General features: G+C 39.8%; 1 protein-coding gene across 6 annotated transcripts in view; it reads left to right on the forward strand.

Annotated features, from left to right (window-relative positions):
- The window catches only part of RSRC1 (arginine and serine rich coiled-coil 1), a 428,038-nt gene that overhangs the window by 348,615 nt on the left and 67,323 nt on the right, over positions 1-12,100 (forward strand). For all 6 annotated transcript variants that reach the window (XM_069083462.1, XM_069083461.1, XM_069083460.1 and 3 more), the window contains one exon: positions 1-18. This exon is cut by the window's left edge and continues 51 nt beyond it. In XM_069083462.1, the coding sequence (XP_068939563.1) occupies positions 1-18 (18 nt within the window). The remainder of the gene's footprint in view (positions 19-12,100) is intronic.

A 12,100-nucleotide genomic window follows, 5' to 3' on the forward strand; every position in this document is an offset into this window, starting at 1 on the left:
AGAGAAGAAAGGCCGAAGGTAAAGTACTTGACTGTTTGTTTTATCACAACAGGTCCCCAAGGGGTAGCTGCCAAGCACAGCTCCCTCTGCCCCGGGAGAGTGGGCCACTCCTGTCTGTCCATCACTGACCTTTCTCTCCCCTCCTCAATGTCAGCCAGTCATTACTGGAGTATTGCATCCTCAAAATAAACTATAGAAACAGCCTCATTTAATCCTTTCCTTATAGTGAAGATAAAGACATCTTTAACAAGAAAATATTCACATACATATATATTTATGCGTATGGTGGTGGTGGTGGTGGTGGTGGTGGTGGTGGTGGTAGTGTGTGTGTGTGTGTGTGTGTGTGTGTGTGTGTGTGTAATAGCATCCTGTCATGATTGTAAAGTGTCTGCAGATTTAGAAATCAACAGTACTTTCATAACAAGTTGGTGCAGGGCATGCTGGTACATGCCTAAACTCACTGCTGCTAACGAGGCTGAGGCTGATGGGTCACTTGACCTCTGGAGTAAGGAATTGTAGTACACTAAGTATGCTAAGCCAGCTGAGTGTCTGCACCAAGTTCAGCATCAGTTTGGTGGGTGGATCAAGGTACCCATGCCAGTCAATAGTGGAATTGAGTCCAGAAGCAGCCAGTGCACTTCTAGTCTGGGAAGGGAGACAAGGAGGGAGGAAGGAAAGAGGACCTAGGATCCCATTTTCCATGGATAACAAATAGAGGTCTATTTCTTTCTCTTTCACTACACTTAAAAAAAAAAACCCAGAAAATGTTATAAAACTAAGATTAAAGAGTTGTATGTTTTGGGATGGCTAGGTGGCGCAGTGACCTGAGTTCAGATTCGGCCTCAGACACTTGACACACTTACTAGCCATGTGACTTTGGACAAGTTGCTTAACCCCAACTGTCCTCCAAAAAGCAAAAAAAAAAAAGGATGTTTCTTAACATTTCAGTGAATATATAGGATTTATGACTGATATGTGAAAATTTGCCCTTTGCCTTCCCATCTCTTATAATATTTTACAAAGTAATACTGTCATCAATAATCATGGAGAATCGTTCCTGGTGAAACTAACTGGGTGATCTTTTTGGAGTGGATTTTAGTTCTGATAGTAACTGAAACCACTGGTTTCAACCTGGGAACAGAGAAAATCTCTATGCATGAGTAGACTACTTAAATAATAAGTTGTTATTTCCCTAATAGCAGCAAGTTCTCATAGAATTCTGGTAGAGCCAGCCTTGCTGGAATTAAACTGACATTAGGTCCAGTTAATGTTTTAGAGATATTTTATTTAAAAAAAAAAAACCTCAGACACTTTAGTTTGAATTGTTAGAATTTCTTTCACAATAAAGCAAATCATTTTAAACTAAAGGAATAGATTATGATTAAACTGTGAACTAGGGACAGAATAAATGTATAATAACTTAATTCGGTGGTATGCTCTACATGCCCTTTTCTACCCTAGTTTTAGGCACCCAAATAAAAATCCCTGTCTGGAGTTAGGAATTCTCTCACCCATAAAACAAGGAAAATCCAAGGGGCAAGCTTCCTTGGCAAAATACTGCTAGTAGCACTCCAGCTTTTTTAGGCCTACTACTGTGTTTCCCTGATAATAAGACACTGTCTTATTAATTTTTTTGGACAGAAAAACACCAGAGGGCTTATTTTCAGGGGAGGGCTTATTTTAATGAACATTGACAGCAATTTTAATAAACAGGTAAATGTGAACAAAAAAATGTACCTTTATTCAATAAGCAAATCACTGGGGAAGAACAGAATGACGCGCTCACTGCTGCAGCTCTGATTGGATGCAGCTCGGAGCGTGGCGTGCGTTTCACGGGGGGGGAGAGGGGAGACGGTGCATACAGAGGGTACCGTAATGTAGCGTGTAGCGCAGGGGATCACCTTCACTACAGTAGCAATCTCAATAGGGCTTATTTTCGGGGGAGGACTTATTTTAGAGGAATCTTACACAGTAAGGGGAGGGCTTATTTTTGGGATAGGTCTTACTATCGGGGAAACGCGGTAGTAGACATAGTTCCTTAAGTAACTAAAACAGTACACATGGTGTTTGACATAAACTGTCTGCCATATTCCAGTATTTTACTGCTGTTGTATTGAACAGTATTCTAATCAATGAAAGTATTTAATGACATAAAAGCCATAATGAAACACAGTTGTTCTATAATTTACAAGTGTGTGTTGTTTAGGTTAAAACTACCACAGTGAAAATGTGTTGGCACATTTTATTGGAACAGTAAAACTCAGTCTCTTTGGTTCACAGCTAATTTGGGTTTGTAACTATTGGGGTAGAAAATGGGCTTGGAATTATCTTTCTGCTATTTTTGAAAATAAGTCCTGGTTAAAAAAATAATAATATTAAAAAGTTTCTGGGGGGAACAGTTACCCTACTTAATGGATTTGGAGGAATACATGCAGAGAATTGTTGCTACTAATTGTCACCTGTTCATTCAAGTCCTTTTCCTAAATAGCATCTCCAAGATCAGTCAATCAATGAACATTTATGAAGTGCCTCCTCTAATACTTAAGGTACTGTTCTAGGCACCAGGAGATGCAAGGACAAACAGTGCCTGCCTCTGAAGAGCTTTGTTAGGATTCTTTCAGTAACTGTATTCCTTTAGCTGTTCAATTCAAACATTAGGAAATCTTGGGAAAACATCCAATGCAAAGCCTTCATGGTCCTGAGGCTTTGCCTAAGTAGCTTAGCTCAGTATGGAGTACTAAGCACAGGTAACCCTGGTTTGTATATAACTTCACTTGACATACTATTACCAAACCTTGACTTTGTACAAAGCCAGGTGTAACTCAAGAATTCTAAGACAAGGCCACTTTGCCCAGATAAAATTGCTTCTCATCTTTAGCTAAATAAATCTAGTCCTTCCATGAAGTCATTAGATTTCTTATTAAATATATGTATTTGTAGTCCAGGCCTGTGATTTCACTGGTGTAGGCAGCCTCCCTCTAGAGAACTGCCTAGGGCACTGGGAACTGGCTAAGGTCACATAGCTAATATGTGTCAAAGGCAGGATTAGAACCCAGATCTTTCTGACTCAAAGACTGTACTCTACATCTATCCACTACACAATATTGCTGCTTAGATTTCTCTTGAATGCACAGAAGTGCATTGGGAAAAAAACTGTTGCTATGGGTATATAAGATAATATCTAGTTATAAAATAGTATGCATCTTGTATTTATTTCATAGAAGAAAAACCATTCTTTTAATTAACTCAGTGAAGGAATTGCCCTTTTTACATTTTAGAGTATGAAGATAAAGCAGTAGCTAAAATCTTAATTTTTTTGTTGCATATATTTTCTCATGTGTTGTCTGGGGACTTGAAAACTATTAAATTAACGTCCTGAAAATGATTAATGTATGTTAGATTTATTGTATTTCATTTAGTCTAGTTGCAAAATTCAACCCTGAAATACATCATCCTCCATACATACATATATTTTGTGCGTGTCTATGTACGTATAAAATGTCTGAAGCAATACTCTAGAATAATAATCACGTGATTTCTATCTGTAATCTACTTTGTCATATTAACATCATTTATGCAATGCTGTTCCTCATTTCTAGGCACACTCATGTGCAGTACCAAAGTTGAAAGCCTTGTTAAGATGTAGATGAACATTGTTTGCCATACTCCGTCCACTTTCTAGTATGCAAAAATAAAAAGCTATTGAATTAGCATAGTGAGATCTATGCCTGGCAAATTCATTCTGGCTATTATATAGTCCTTTCCTTGAAGGGTTCCTAAAGTCAGTATCCTAATTATGTTTGCAAGTATTTTCTCCAGATCAAAATCAGGGTCACCACCACAGATTTTCTAGGGCAACTACTTTCCCATCTACTTTTTAAGTTATGGAAGCCCATTTGGAATCCTTTCATTCCCAGCCCTTCAGTTTTTGCTTTCTGCTTTATTTCTTCTCCTTATCGTGATTTTCTTCCTGTGATGAGTTTAAATATAATTTTCCTGCTATTTTCTTCTATTTCCCCCAGGTTGGAAGTAATATTTTCCTGCTCTAAGCAGCCATAGCACCTCATTCATACCTCTCATTTCACTTTCATATTCTACCTTGAGTCACAATTATTGATGTACATCTCCTCCCTCCTACAAGACTGTAAGCAATCCTCCACAGAGCACCTGACCCAGTGTCTTATGTGCAGTTGATTCTAAATGACCACTGGCTTCCTTGATTTCCAGCTTGCTAAAATAAAAATCTTTGGTGAATTGGTCTTGGTACTTTGTCTTAATCAATCAGTCAGTAAACACTTATTAATCACCTACTATGTGCCCAACACTGTGCTAAACCACTTCTTTTCCATCTCCCCTTCCCCAGTACACATTGTCCCTGCTCCAAGAGAATCATGTGGAAATTTTAGTCACTTACCTAGAAGTAAAGTTTCATTTCCCATTTTTCTTCTTGTTAATTAGTCACCATGGCTCTTCAAAATGCTGATTATTTTTTGAGAAAAACTGAATTATATTCAATCTGAGTTCTGAGTTTCTTCTTTTACTATTAAGTCCGGACTTTGCCTCTTATTTTCTATTTTCCTTCAATGTCTTTAGAAAATGTTTTGCCCATTATTTACCATGCAGACCGAAAAAGCACTTATAATTTTGTTTCCCTCACACTTTGCTTTAATTATTGAGTGCTTTACTGTGCCCACTTAGGTTTCTTCTGTCTTGTTTTTAGTTTGAATATAGAATATGTTTAAATTACTCTAATTACCTGTTGAGTCAATTTTTAATCATGATGGTTTTCTCTCTATGGTTAAAGCTCATTCTATTAATTCCTTCCTATCTGTGGTATGAATATGGCAGTTCTAGTATTCCTTTCATCTTTTCCTTTATTTATAATTGTTATGCCCCTTGGTTATTTTTTCACTTAAAATGTTCTATTTCCTGAGATAGGATAATCTAAATTATTCAAATAATAGACAGTGATAAAAGACATAACCATTACCATGATCCCCAAATCTTAATTTTGTTCAGTAGTTGAAACCTCTTTCTCTTCATCATCAAACCTTTTATTTTTGCCAGAAATGATCAACAAAAAAAATGCATTTGTCCTTTTTTTCTTCTATTATTTTTTTCTAAATACGTTAGTGGAAATAAAAATGAGCGGTAAATGTTCCCCAAGATAAGGGGAGACACAGAGGAACACAGTCTAGAATGTCCAGCCTTATAATCTAGCTCCTGAAATTGTCAAACACTAACTACATTTTTATTGACTATAATTTTATTCTTTTTTTCTTTCCCCGCAACAATTTTTTCTGTTTATGTCCCTTTTCCCTCATCTTATATTTGAAGTGTGTAAAACTGTTAATTTTTCACTGTGAGTCTTCCCATCTTGGACAAACAATCCTCTTTCTCCCATCACAAGGCTCCCCAACATATATAATTTACAATACTTTTACATTATTATTTCACATTATAATACTTTTCACAGATACTTCCCCACCTCCTCCTTTATTAGGAAGAAAGTTCCATTAGAAGATTCTGCTAGAATGGGCAGCTAGGTGGTACAGAAGATAGAGCTCTGGGCCCGGAGGTAGGAATATGTGAGTTCAGATCTGGCCTCAGACACTCACTATATGTGTGACCCTGGGCAAGTCACTTCATCTCTCTGCCTCCTTTTCCTCATCTGTAAAGTGAGCTGGAGAAGGAAAGGGTAACCACTCCAGTATCTCTGCCAAGAAAACCCCAAATGGGAGACTAAACAATAGCCACAACATTAGAAGATGGGATGTCTGCTTATAGGTGTTTGGCGGGGATGCTCAATCTTATTGTCTTCTCTGTGCCTCCATATTTTTCTTTTTCAGATTTTTTTGTGTCACCACATGGTCACCACATCTCCACCTTTTTCCAAATAGGCTGTTCCCCATGCCTGAAGCTCTGCCTATTGAATCCTTCTCTTTCTTCAAGGCGTGACTCAGTTGCCACCTCTCCCATGAAGCCTTCCTTAAACACTTTTCTCCCTGCAGAGAGAAGGCAATTTCCTTGTCTCCCTTTGTCTGGATCGTGGCTTTGTCCTTGTCGTGTTCTGCTGCCCGTTTTACTTACTTGTGCTCATGTGCCCACCCACAATACTAAACTCTACATTTTTGAGAGTGAGGACTTTGGTCTTTGTCCTTCTTGTAAGTCGTCCCGTGTGTCTGAATTTCTACTTCATCATTTCTTAAGATGTAATAATATCTCTTTGAATTCACTTACCACCGTTTTTTCACCTGTTCTCTAAGCAACAAAAACAACAAGCAGTTTCTGCTGTCACGGCACTCTTCAGAATATTCCAGTCGATGTGGGAGTTGTGTTGTTCTTTCTTTCCCTTCCTTGTAATTCTGAATGTTTGTCCCAACAGATACCTGTTTAGTTGAATTAACCTCAGAGTCCTGTTTTTTTTCCTGTCTGTCTTAATTCCCAGAAGAGTCATTTTTCTTTCTGTTCTCCTTATCTGAAAGGCCTGTAAGATTGCAACTCTTAAATTTCTTTGACTTTTTTTCACATGTGTAGCTGTCACATTCTGTAGTGTCACATTCCAGTAGCACCATCTTGTTTGTCCAGGTTCGGCATTTCCAGCACGTGCCAAGAAATTGTTCAGTGGAGAGAAAAATCATTCACTGTTTCTGTAACTGTCAGTGATGTCATTTTTCTTTCATTTCAGTTCATTCATATCCATTGTGGAATATGAAATTAAATTGCCCCACACTTCATTTTCTGCAAGTTTTAAGCATACTTGGAATGTCAGTGCCTCATTATCCAGTAGGCCTCCCATAGCAACCTTATCGTCCATTTCGTTAATAGGGAATCCTCCCTTTGTCCTTTTCTCTTTTCTCTACATTACCCAAACTCTAAAAGAAGCTTCAGCCAGCACATGTTGTTCTCAACCAAATTTTTCCAGTGTCAGTAAAACCTTTATTTATTAGGTGCCTACAAGTTAGCCCTTGGTGTTTTTATAATTATCAGCCCTCCCCATTGTCAGCTCTGCTTTTTCTATATTGTTAGTTAACATTGCTGTTAGTTTTCAGAGTATCATCAGTGCCTTCAGTCACTGGCAGATCACAGAAGGTCACAGATTAAGAGCTAGAAGGGGCCACAAAATCTATCTAGTCCACCTCCCCCAGATGGAGAAACTGAGGCCCAGAGTAGTGATATGACTTACTCGAGGTCACACACACACACGCACACACACACACACACACACACACACACTCTCTCTCTCTCTCTCTCTCTCAAGGCTGTCATTTTCCTTGAGTGCAGATCTGACTATGTAATGCCCATCTTCAGCCAGCTAGGATGGCCTTCTGTTTGGCCTTAAAGCTTTTTGTAAATCTCTCTGAACTTGTGTTTTCTACCTCATTGGGAGAGGACTCCATATGCCCCTCTGCCATCACACCAAACTGGTCTCATGACTCCTCAGTCACAACTGCCATCTCCTTTCTCCTTCCATGCTTGGGACATGCTCCCTCCTTGTCACCAATGCACAGGTTCCCTCCTTTCCCCTTCCTTCCTCCCCCAGTATGTTACAGCTCAGGAATTGTCTTCTGCCGGGGGACTTTCCTGACCCTCTTCCCCACCCCAAGTGCTCATCTCATGCCCACTGTCCCAAATCACCTCAGATTTAACTACTTTATATACATATTGATGTTGTACATATTTTTATATGTACTTGTTTCTCCCATTAGAATATAAACTCATTGTTAGTAGGTATCATCTCATTCATTTTACTTGTATCTATAGCGCCTGGTACATGGTAGGCATTTCATAAATATTTCACGTAAGAGTCCATGCAGAAACATAAGGGCCCAGATTAGTGCCGTAGCCATGTAAGTAGATGGAAAGAGAAGGATGCAAAAAGATATTTCACTGGAAGAAGAGAAAAGACTTACCATTTTAATAGGCTATAGAGAGCGAGATAGAGGGAAGAGTCTAATCTATGTGAACCACCGACATTTATTAAGGGAATTCTCCTTGTCAAGGACTGGCCTGGCTGCTGGGGACACAAACAAAGCCACTCCTGGCCTCACTGAGCCCACACTCTAATTGAGGAGATGACTTCTGTACATTTAGGTGTGTGGAATGCTTGAGCTGTGTCTTGGCATTCCAGGATAATACATTTGTGGGGGGAGGGCACTGCCAGGATGGGGGACAAGCAGTGAAAGGCACAGAGAGGACCAGCAAGAGGGCAGCTTGATTGGACCATGATGAGGTAGATCCTCATAACATCTTAGTACATGCAGCATTACTGTGTAATAAGGCTAGAAACAGAGAATTGGGCCAAGTTGTTAAGAGTTTTAAAAGCCAGAGGGCTTTATCATTGATCCTAAGGCTAATTGGGATTGCATTATTGAGTAGGCAGATTGACATAGTTAGGCATGACCTTATCAAAATCAATGTGGTGTCTGTGGAGGATAGATTGGAGTGGGAAAAGACTTGGGAATGGAAGAGACCAGTTAGGAGCCTAATGTAATAGTGTGGACAGAACTCGATGAAGACTTGACTTAGATTCATGTCTATGTGAGTAGAGAAAAGTGGACTACGCAAGAGATATCGAAGGAAAAAAATGATGGGGAAGAGTGAGAAAGAATGGAGGAAAGCACCAACATGCTAAGCCTCAGAGACTGGAAGCCTTCACCACTAATAGAAAGAGGAGGAGGAGTTAGGGAGTTCTGTTTGGTACCTGGGGAATTTTTAGGACACTGGTGATATGGGACTAAAGCTGGATAGGAAGATGATGACTATTAAGTCTGTGCAGGCTGAAGCAGAATTGTCTTGGGAAGATTCTGAAAATCACCTCACAGAACAAGGTACCAAACACTGAGGTCCTTACCTGAACTAAACTGCCAAGCGTTCAAACTCTGCTTCAGACAGTGCAGCTCCATTGCTGGCCACATTGTTTGAATGTAAAACGTACACTTGCCAAGAAGATTGTCTTATGGAGAACTCACACAGAGCAAGTGCATGGTGGTCAGAAGAAGTGATACAAGGACACTCTTAAGGTCTCTCTGAAGAACTTTGGAATTGATTGTGTGGCATGGGAGACTGGCACAGGACCAATCAGCATGGTGTGGCCACGTCAGAGAAGGTGCTGTGCTCTGTGAGCAAAGCGGAACTGAAGCAGCTCAGAGGAAATGCAGGATGTGCAAATTAAGAGAATCCACCGCAAACATTCACGCGGACTATTCGTGCCCAACCAATGGTAGAGCATTCCAAGCTCGTATTGGTCTGATCAGCCAATCAGACATACTCAAAGTGGACTCTAGCATAGTGATGTCATCTTGGTCCTCTTGGAGAACAAATGGGAACTGAAGCAGTCACCATGTGAGAAGTATAAATTCTGCAGTGTAAGAAAAGAAGATAACCAGATCTAGCCACAGTTAAGGAGCATGACATGAACTATGATCCAGCAAAGGAGAGTGAGAAGGATTGGTCAGACAGGAGAACCAGAGCAGCGACATGAATATGAAAAGTTTAGCAAGATTTCAGGAAGAGAGCATCATCAACTCTGTCAAATGATGCCCAAAATTCAGGGATGAAGATTGAGAAAAGATTGTTAGATTTGGCAATGGAGAGATTACTGGTAATTTTGGAGAGAGGAAGAAAGAAAATTAGCATTTACATAGTACCTACTGTGTGCCGAGAACTGTGCTAAGGGCTTTACAGACATCACATTTGGTCCTCAAGACAACCCTGGGACCTAAGGACTGTCATTATCCTCATTTTACAGATGAGGAAAGTGAGTCAGACAGCAGCTAAGTAACCCGCCCATGATCACACAGCTACTAAGTGTCCGAGGCTAGATTTAAATTCAGGTTTTCCTGACTCCAGGCCCAGCATTCTTAACAACTGCACCACCTAGCTACTTAGAGTTGTTTTAGTAGAGATTGAGGTGTGCAGAAGGTTGAAAATGGAGAAGATTAGAAGGGGAAATACTGAGTGAGCATAGCTTTTTCAAGAAGTTCAGCCCACAAAGAGAAGAATAGAATCTTATAGCTAGAGGGGGTGCTATCTGCTGAGGGTTTTCTAAGAATGGTGAAACTTGAGCTTCTTTAGGAGACAGAGAAGGAGCCTGTAGATTGAGAAGGAAGCAGTGATTGACCAGACAGTCTTCTGGAGAAGACTGAAGGGAGAAGGATTAAGGATACATGTGGACAGATTGACCCTGGGGAGAAGGACCACCTCTTCACTGGAGAATAGATTGACACCTGGGTTGCAAATTTGGGTGACTGGGTGGATGGAGGAAGCCTTGAAAGAAATAGAGAGGTTAGAAAGCCCAGGATAGATTAGGGAGCACCACGTCCCCCACTCTGTCCACTACACTGTCTTGCATCTTACTGAACAACAGCACAACAGTCTACAGGATGTGGTCCAGACTCTTAGTTCTGGGTCATTTCGAATGGGAAGGGGGATCAGTGATGGTGGCTGAAATAATCGACTTATGGTAAGTCAGTGAACAAGAAAGCCTCTGAATTTTTTCAATTTTCTTCGTCAGATGTGTTTACTTTTCTTCTTGAAAATCCGTATAAAATTATGTTCTGCTCCCTTCTCTTCCCATCCTCATACAGAAGACATTTAACTTCATTGGTTTTTGAGTCCACTCAGTGCATTTATGAAAATTTAGGCCTGAAGGAGCTCTATTTTATCATCTTGTCTACTCCCTCCAAAGAAGGAATTGCTTTCTCCCAGTATCTCAAAGGGCTTTTTTCAGGTTAGCTCTGAGTAACTGAAACAATAGATCTTCTAACACTTCCCTTGGGAGAGAGGGGGGGATGTTAAATTGTTTAATAGATGTCAACTGTTAGAGGAACTTTGTTATTCAGTGTAAATATTTATTTTCTTAATTTCATGCAGTTATTCATGGATCTGTAACCCCAAACAATAATCCTCCTTCCCAGTGTCTACATTTTTCAAATTGAGTACACATAATTGGTTTCAATCCAAGTTGTTTTGTTAAATCGTATATACTTAGCTGTTTGTAATATTTCTTTAGAATTCATTTCATATAATTTTATTGCCAATCTTAGACATTTTAGCATTAAAATTTTGAAACTGCTTAATTTATCTTTTCTTTCAAACTCAATTTGAGGTTAGAAAACTTTTGTTCCATTGTTCCTGTGAGGAAATCTAAACTTTTTTATGTAATCAGTGAAATGTCCGTGTTCCGGTTGGCCTTACTGAGATATTAAGAGGAAAAGGAATATAGGTATTGACTGTGATTCAAGAAATGAAACTATGATCAAAATATTCCCTATGCCTCAGTCTTCTAATCTGTAAATGAGGCAGATGCATTTCATTGAATCGGGACATACACATGCAAAGTATCTGGTGTCTGTCTCTGACTGTGCCTGCATTTGGCCTTCAGCAAGAACTGCTGGATAGTCATCATCTGTACCATCCAGTTTCCAACCCACTCACTCTCTGTGTGACCTTCTCTGCCTCAGTTTCCTCATCTGGGAAATGGAGGTGAGAATAGCATCTGCTTCCTGGGGTTATTGGGAAGACCAAATGAGAAAGCTATTTGTGAAGCACTTCAAAAAGCTTAAACCACCATGTCAGTGCTTGCTGTCATTATTTTTTCCATTAATTTTCAGAGTGGCAGCATGTAAGGGAAGGAACCCTGAGATGAATCTGAAAGTCGTAGATCTCCAACTAGAAGAAATGCCAGAAGCCATCAGATCCAGTCTCCTCATTTCACAGATGAGGAAACTGAGGCTCAGGCCGGTGATATGACTTGGACAAGGTCACACAGGCAGGAAGTGGCAGAGGCCCCTCTGTCTCCAGAATTAGTAAAGGCTCTTCCCTCTACCAAGTGCTAAATCTCTTTCAGCCTCAGCTGCTTCTTCTGTAAAATCTGTAAAATGAAGAGCATTCTATTTACCGACTGCTGAGGCGCCTGCAACTCTCCTGTTGTATGATTCTTCCCCACCTTAAATTCATAGCAGAGAAGCAATTTGGAGAATTAGTCAGTCTGAGTCCAATTTTAATTACATTCCTATTGGAAAGGATATTCAGTTGTTTACTTAAGTAAGGCCCTTTGCAATTACAGATTTCTCAGTACCTAAAAAAGAACTAAATA

This window comes from Petaurus breviceps, unplaced genomic scaffold, assembly GCF_028583685.1.
Source record: "Petaurus breviceps papuanus isolate PSGF00001 unplaced genomic scaffold, PetGlider_PUasm1.0 173, whole genome shotgun sequence".
NCBI classification, from domain to species: Eukaryota; Metazoa; Chordata; class Mammalia; order Diprotodontia; family Petauridae; genus Petaurus; species Petaurus breviceps.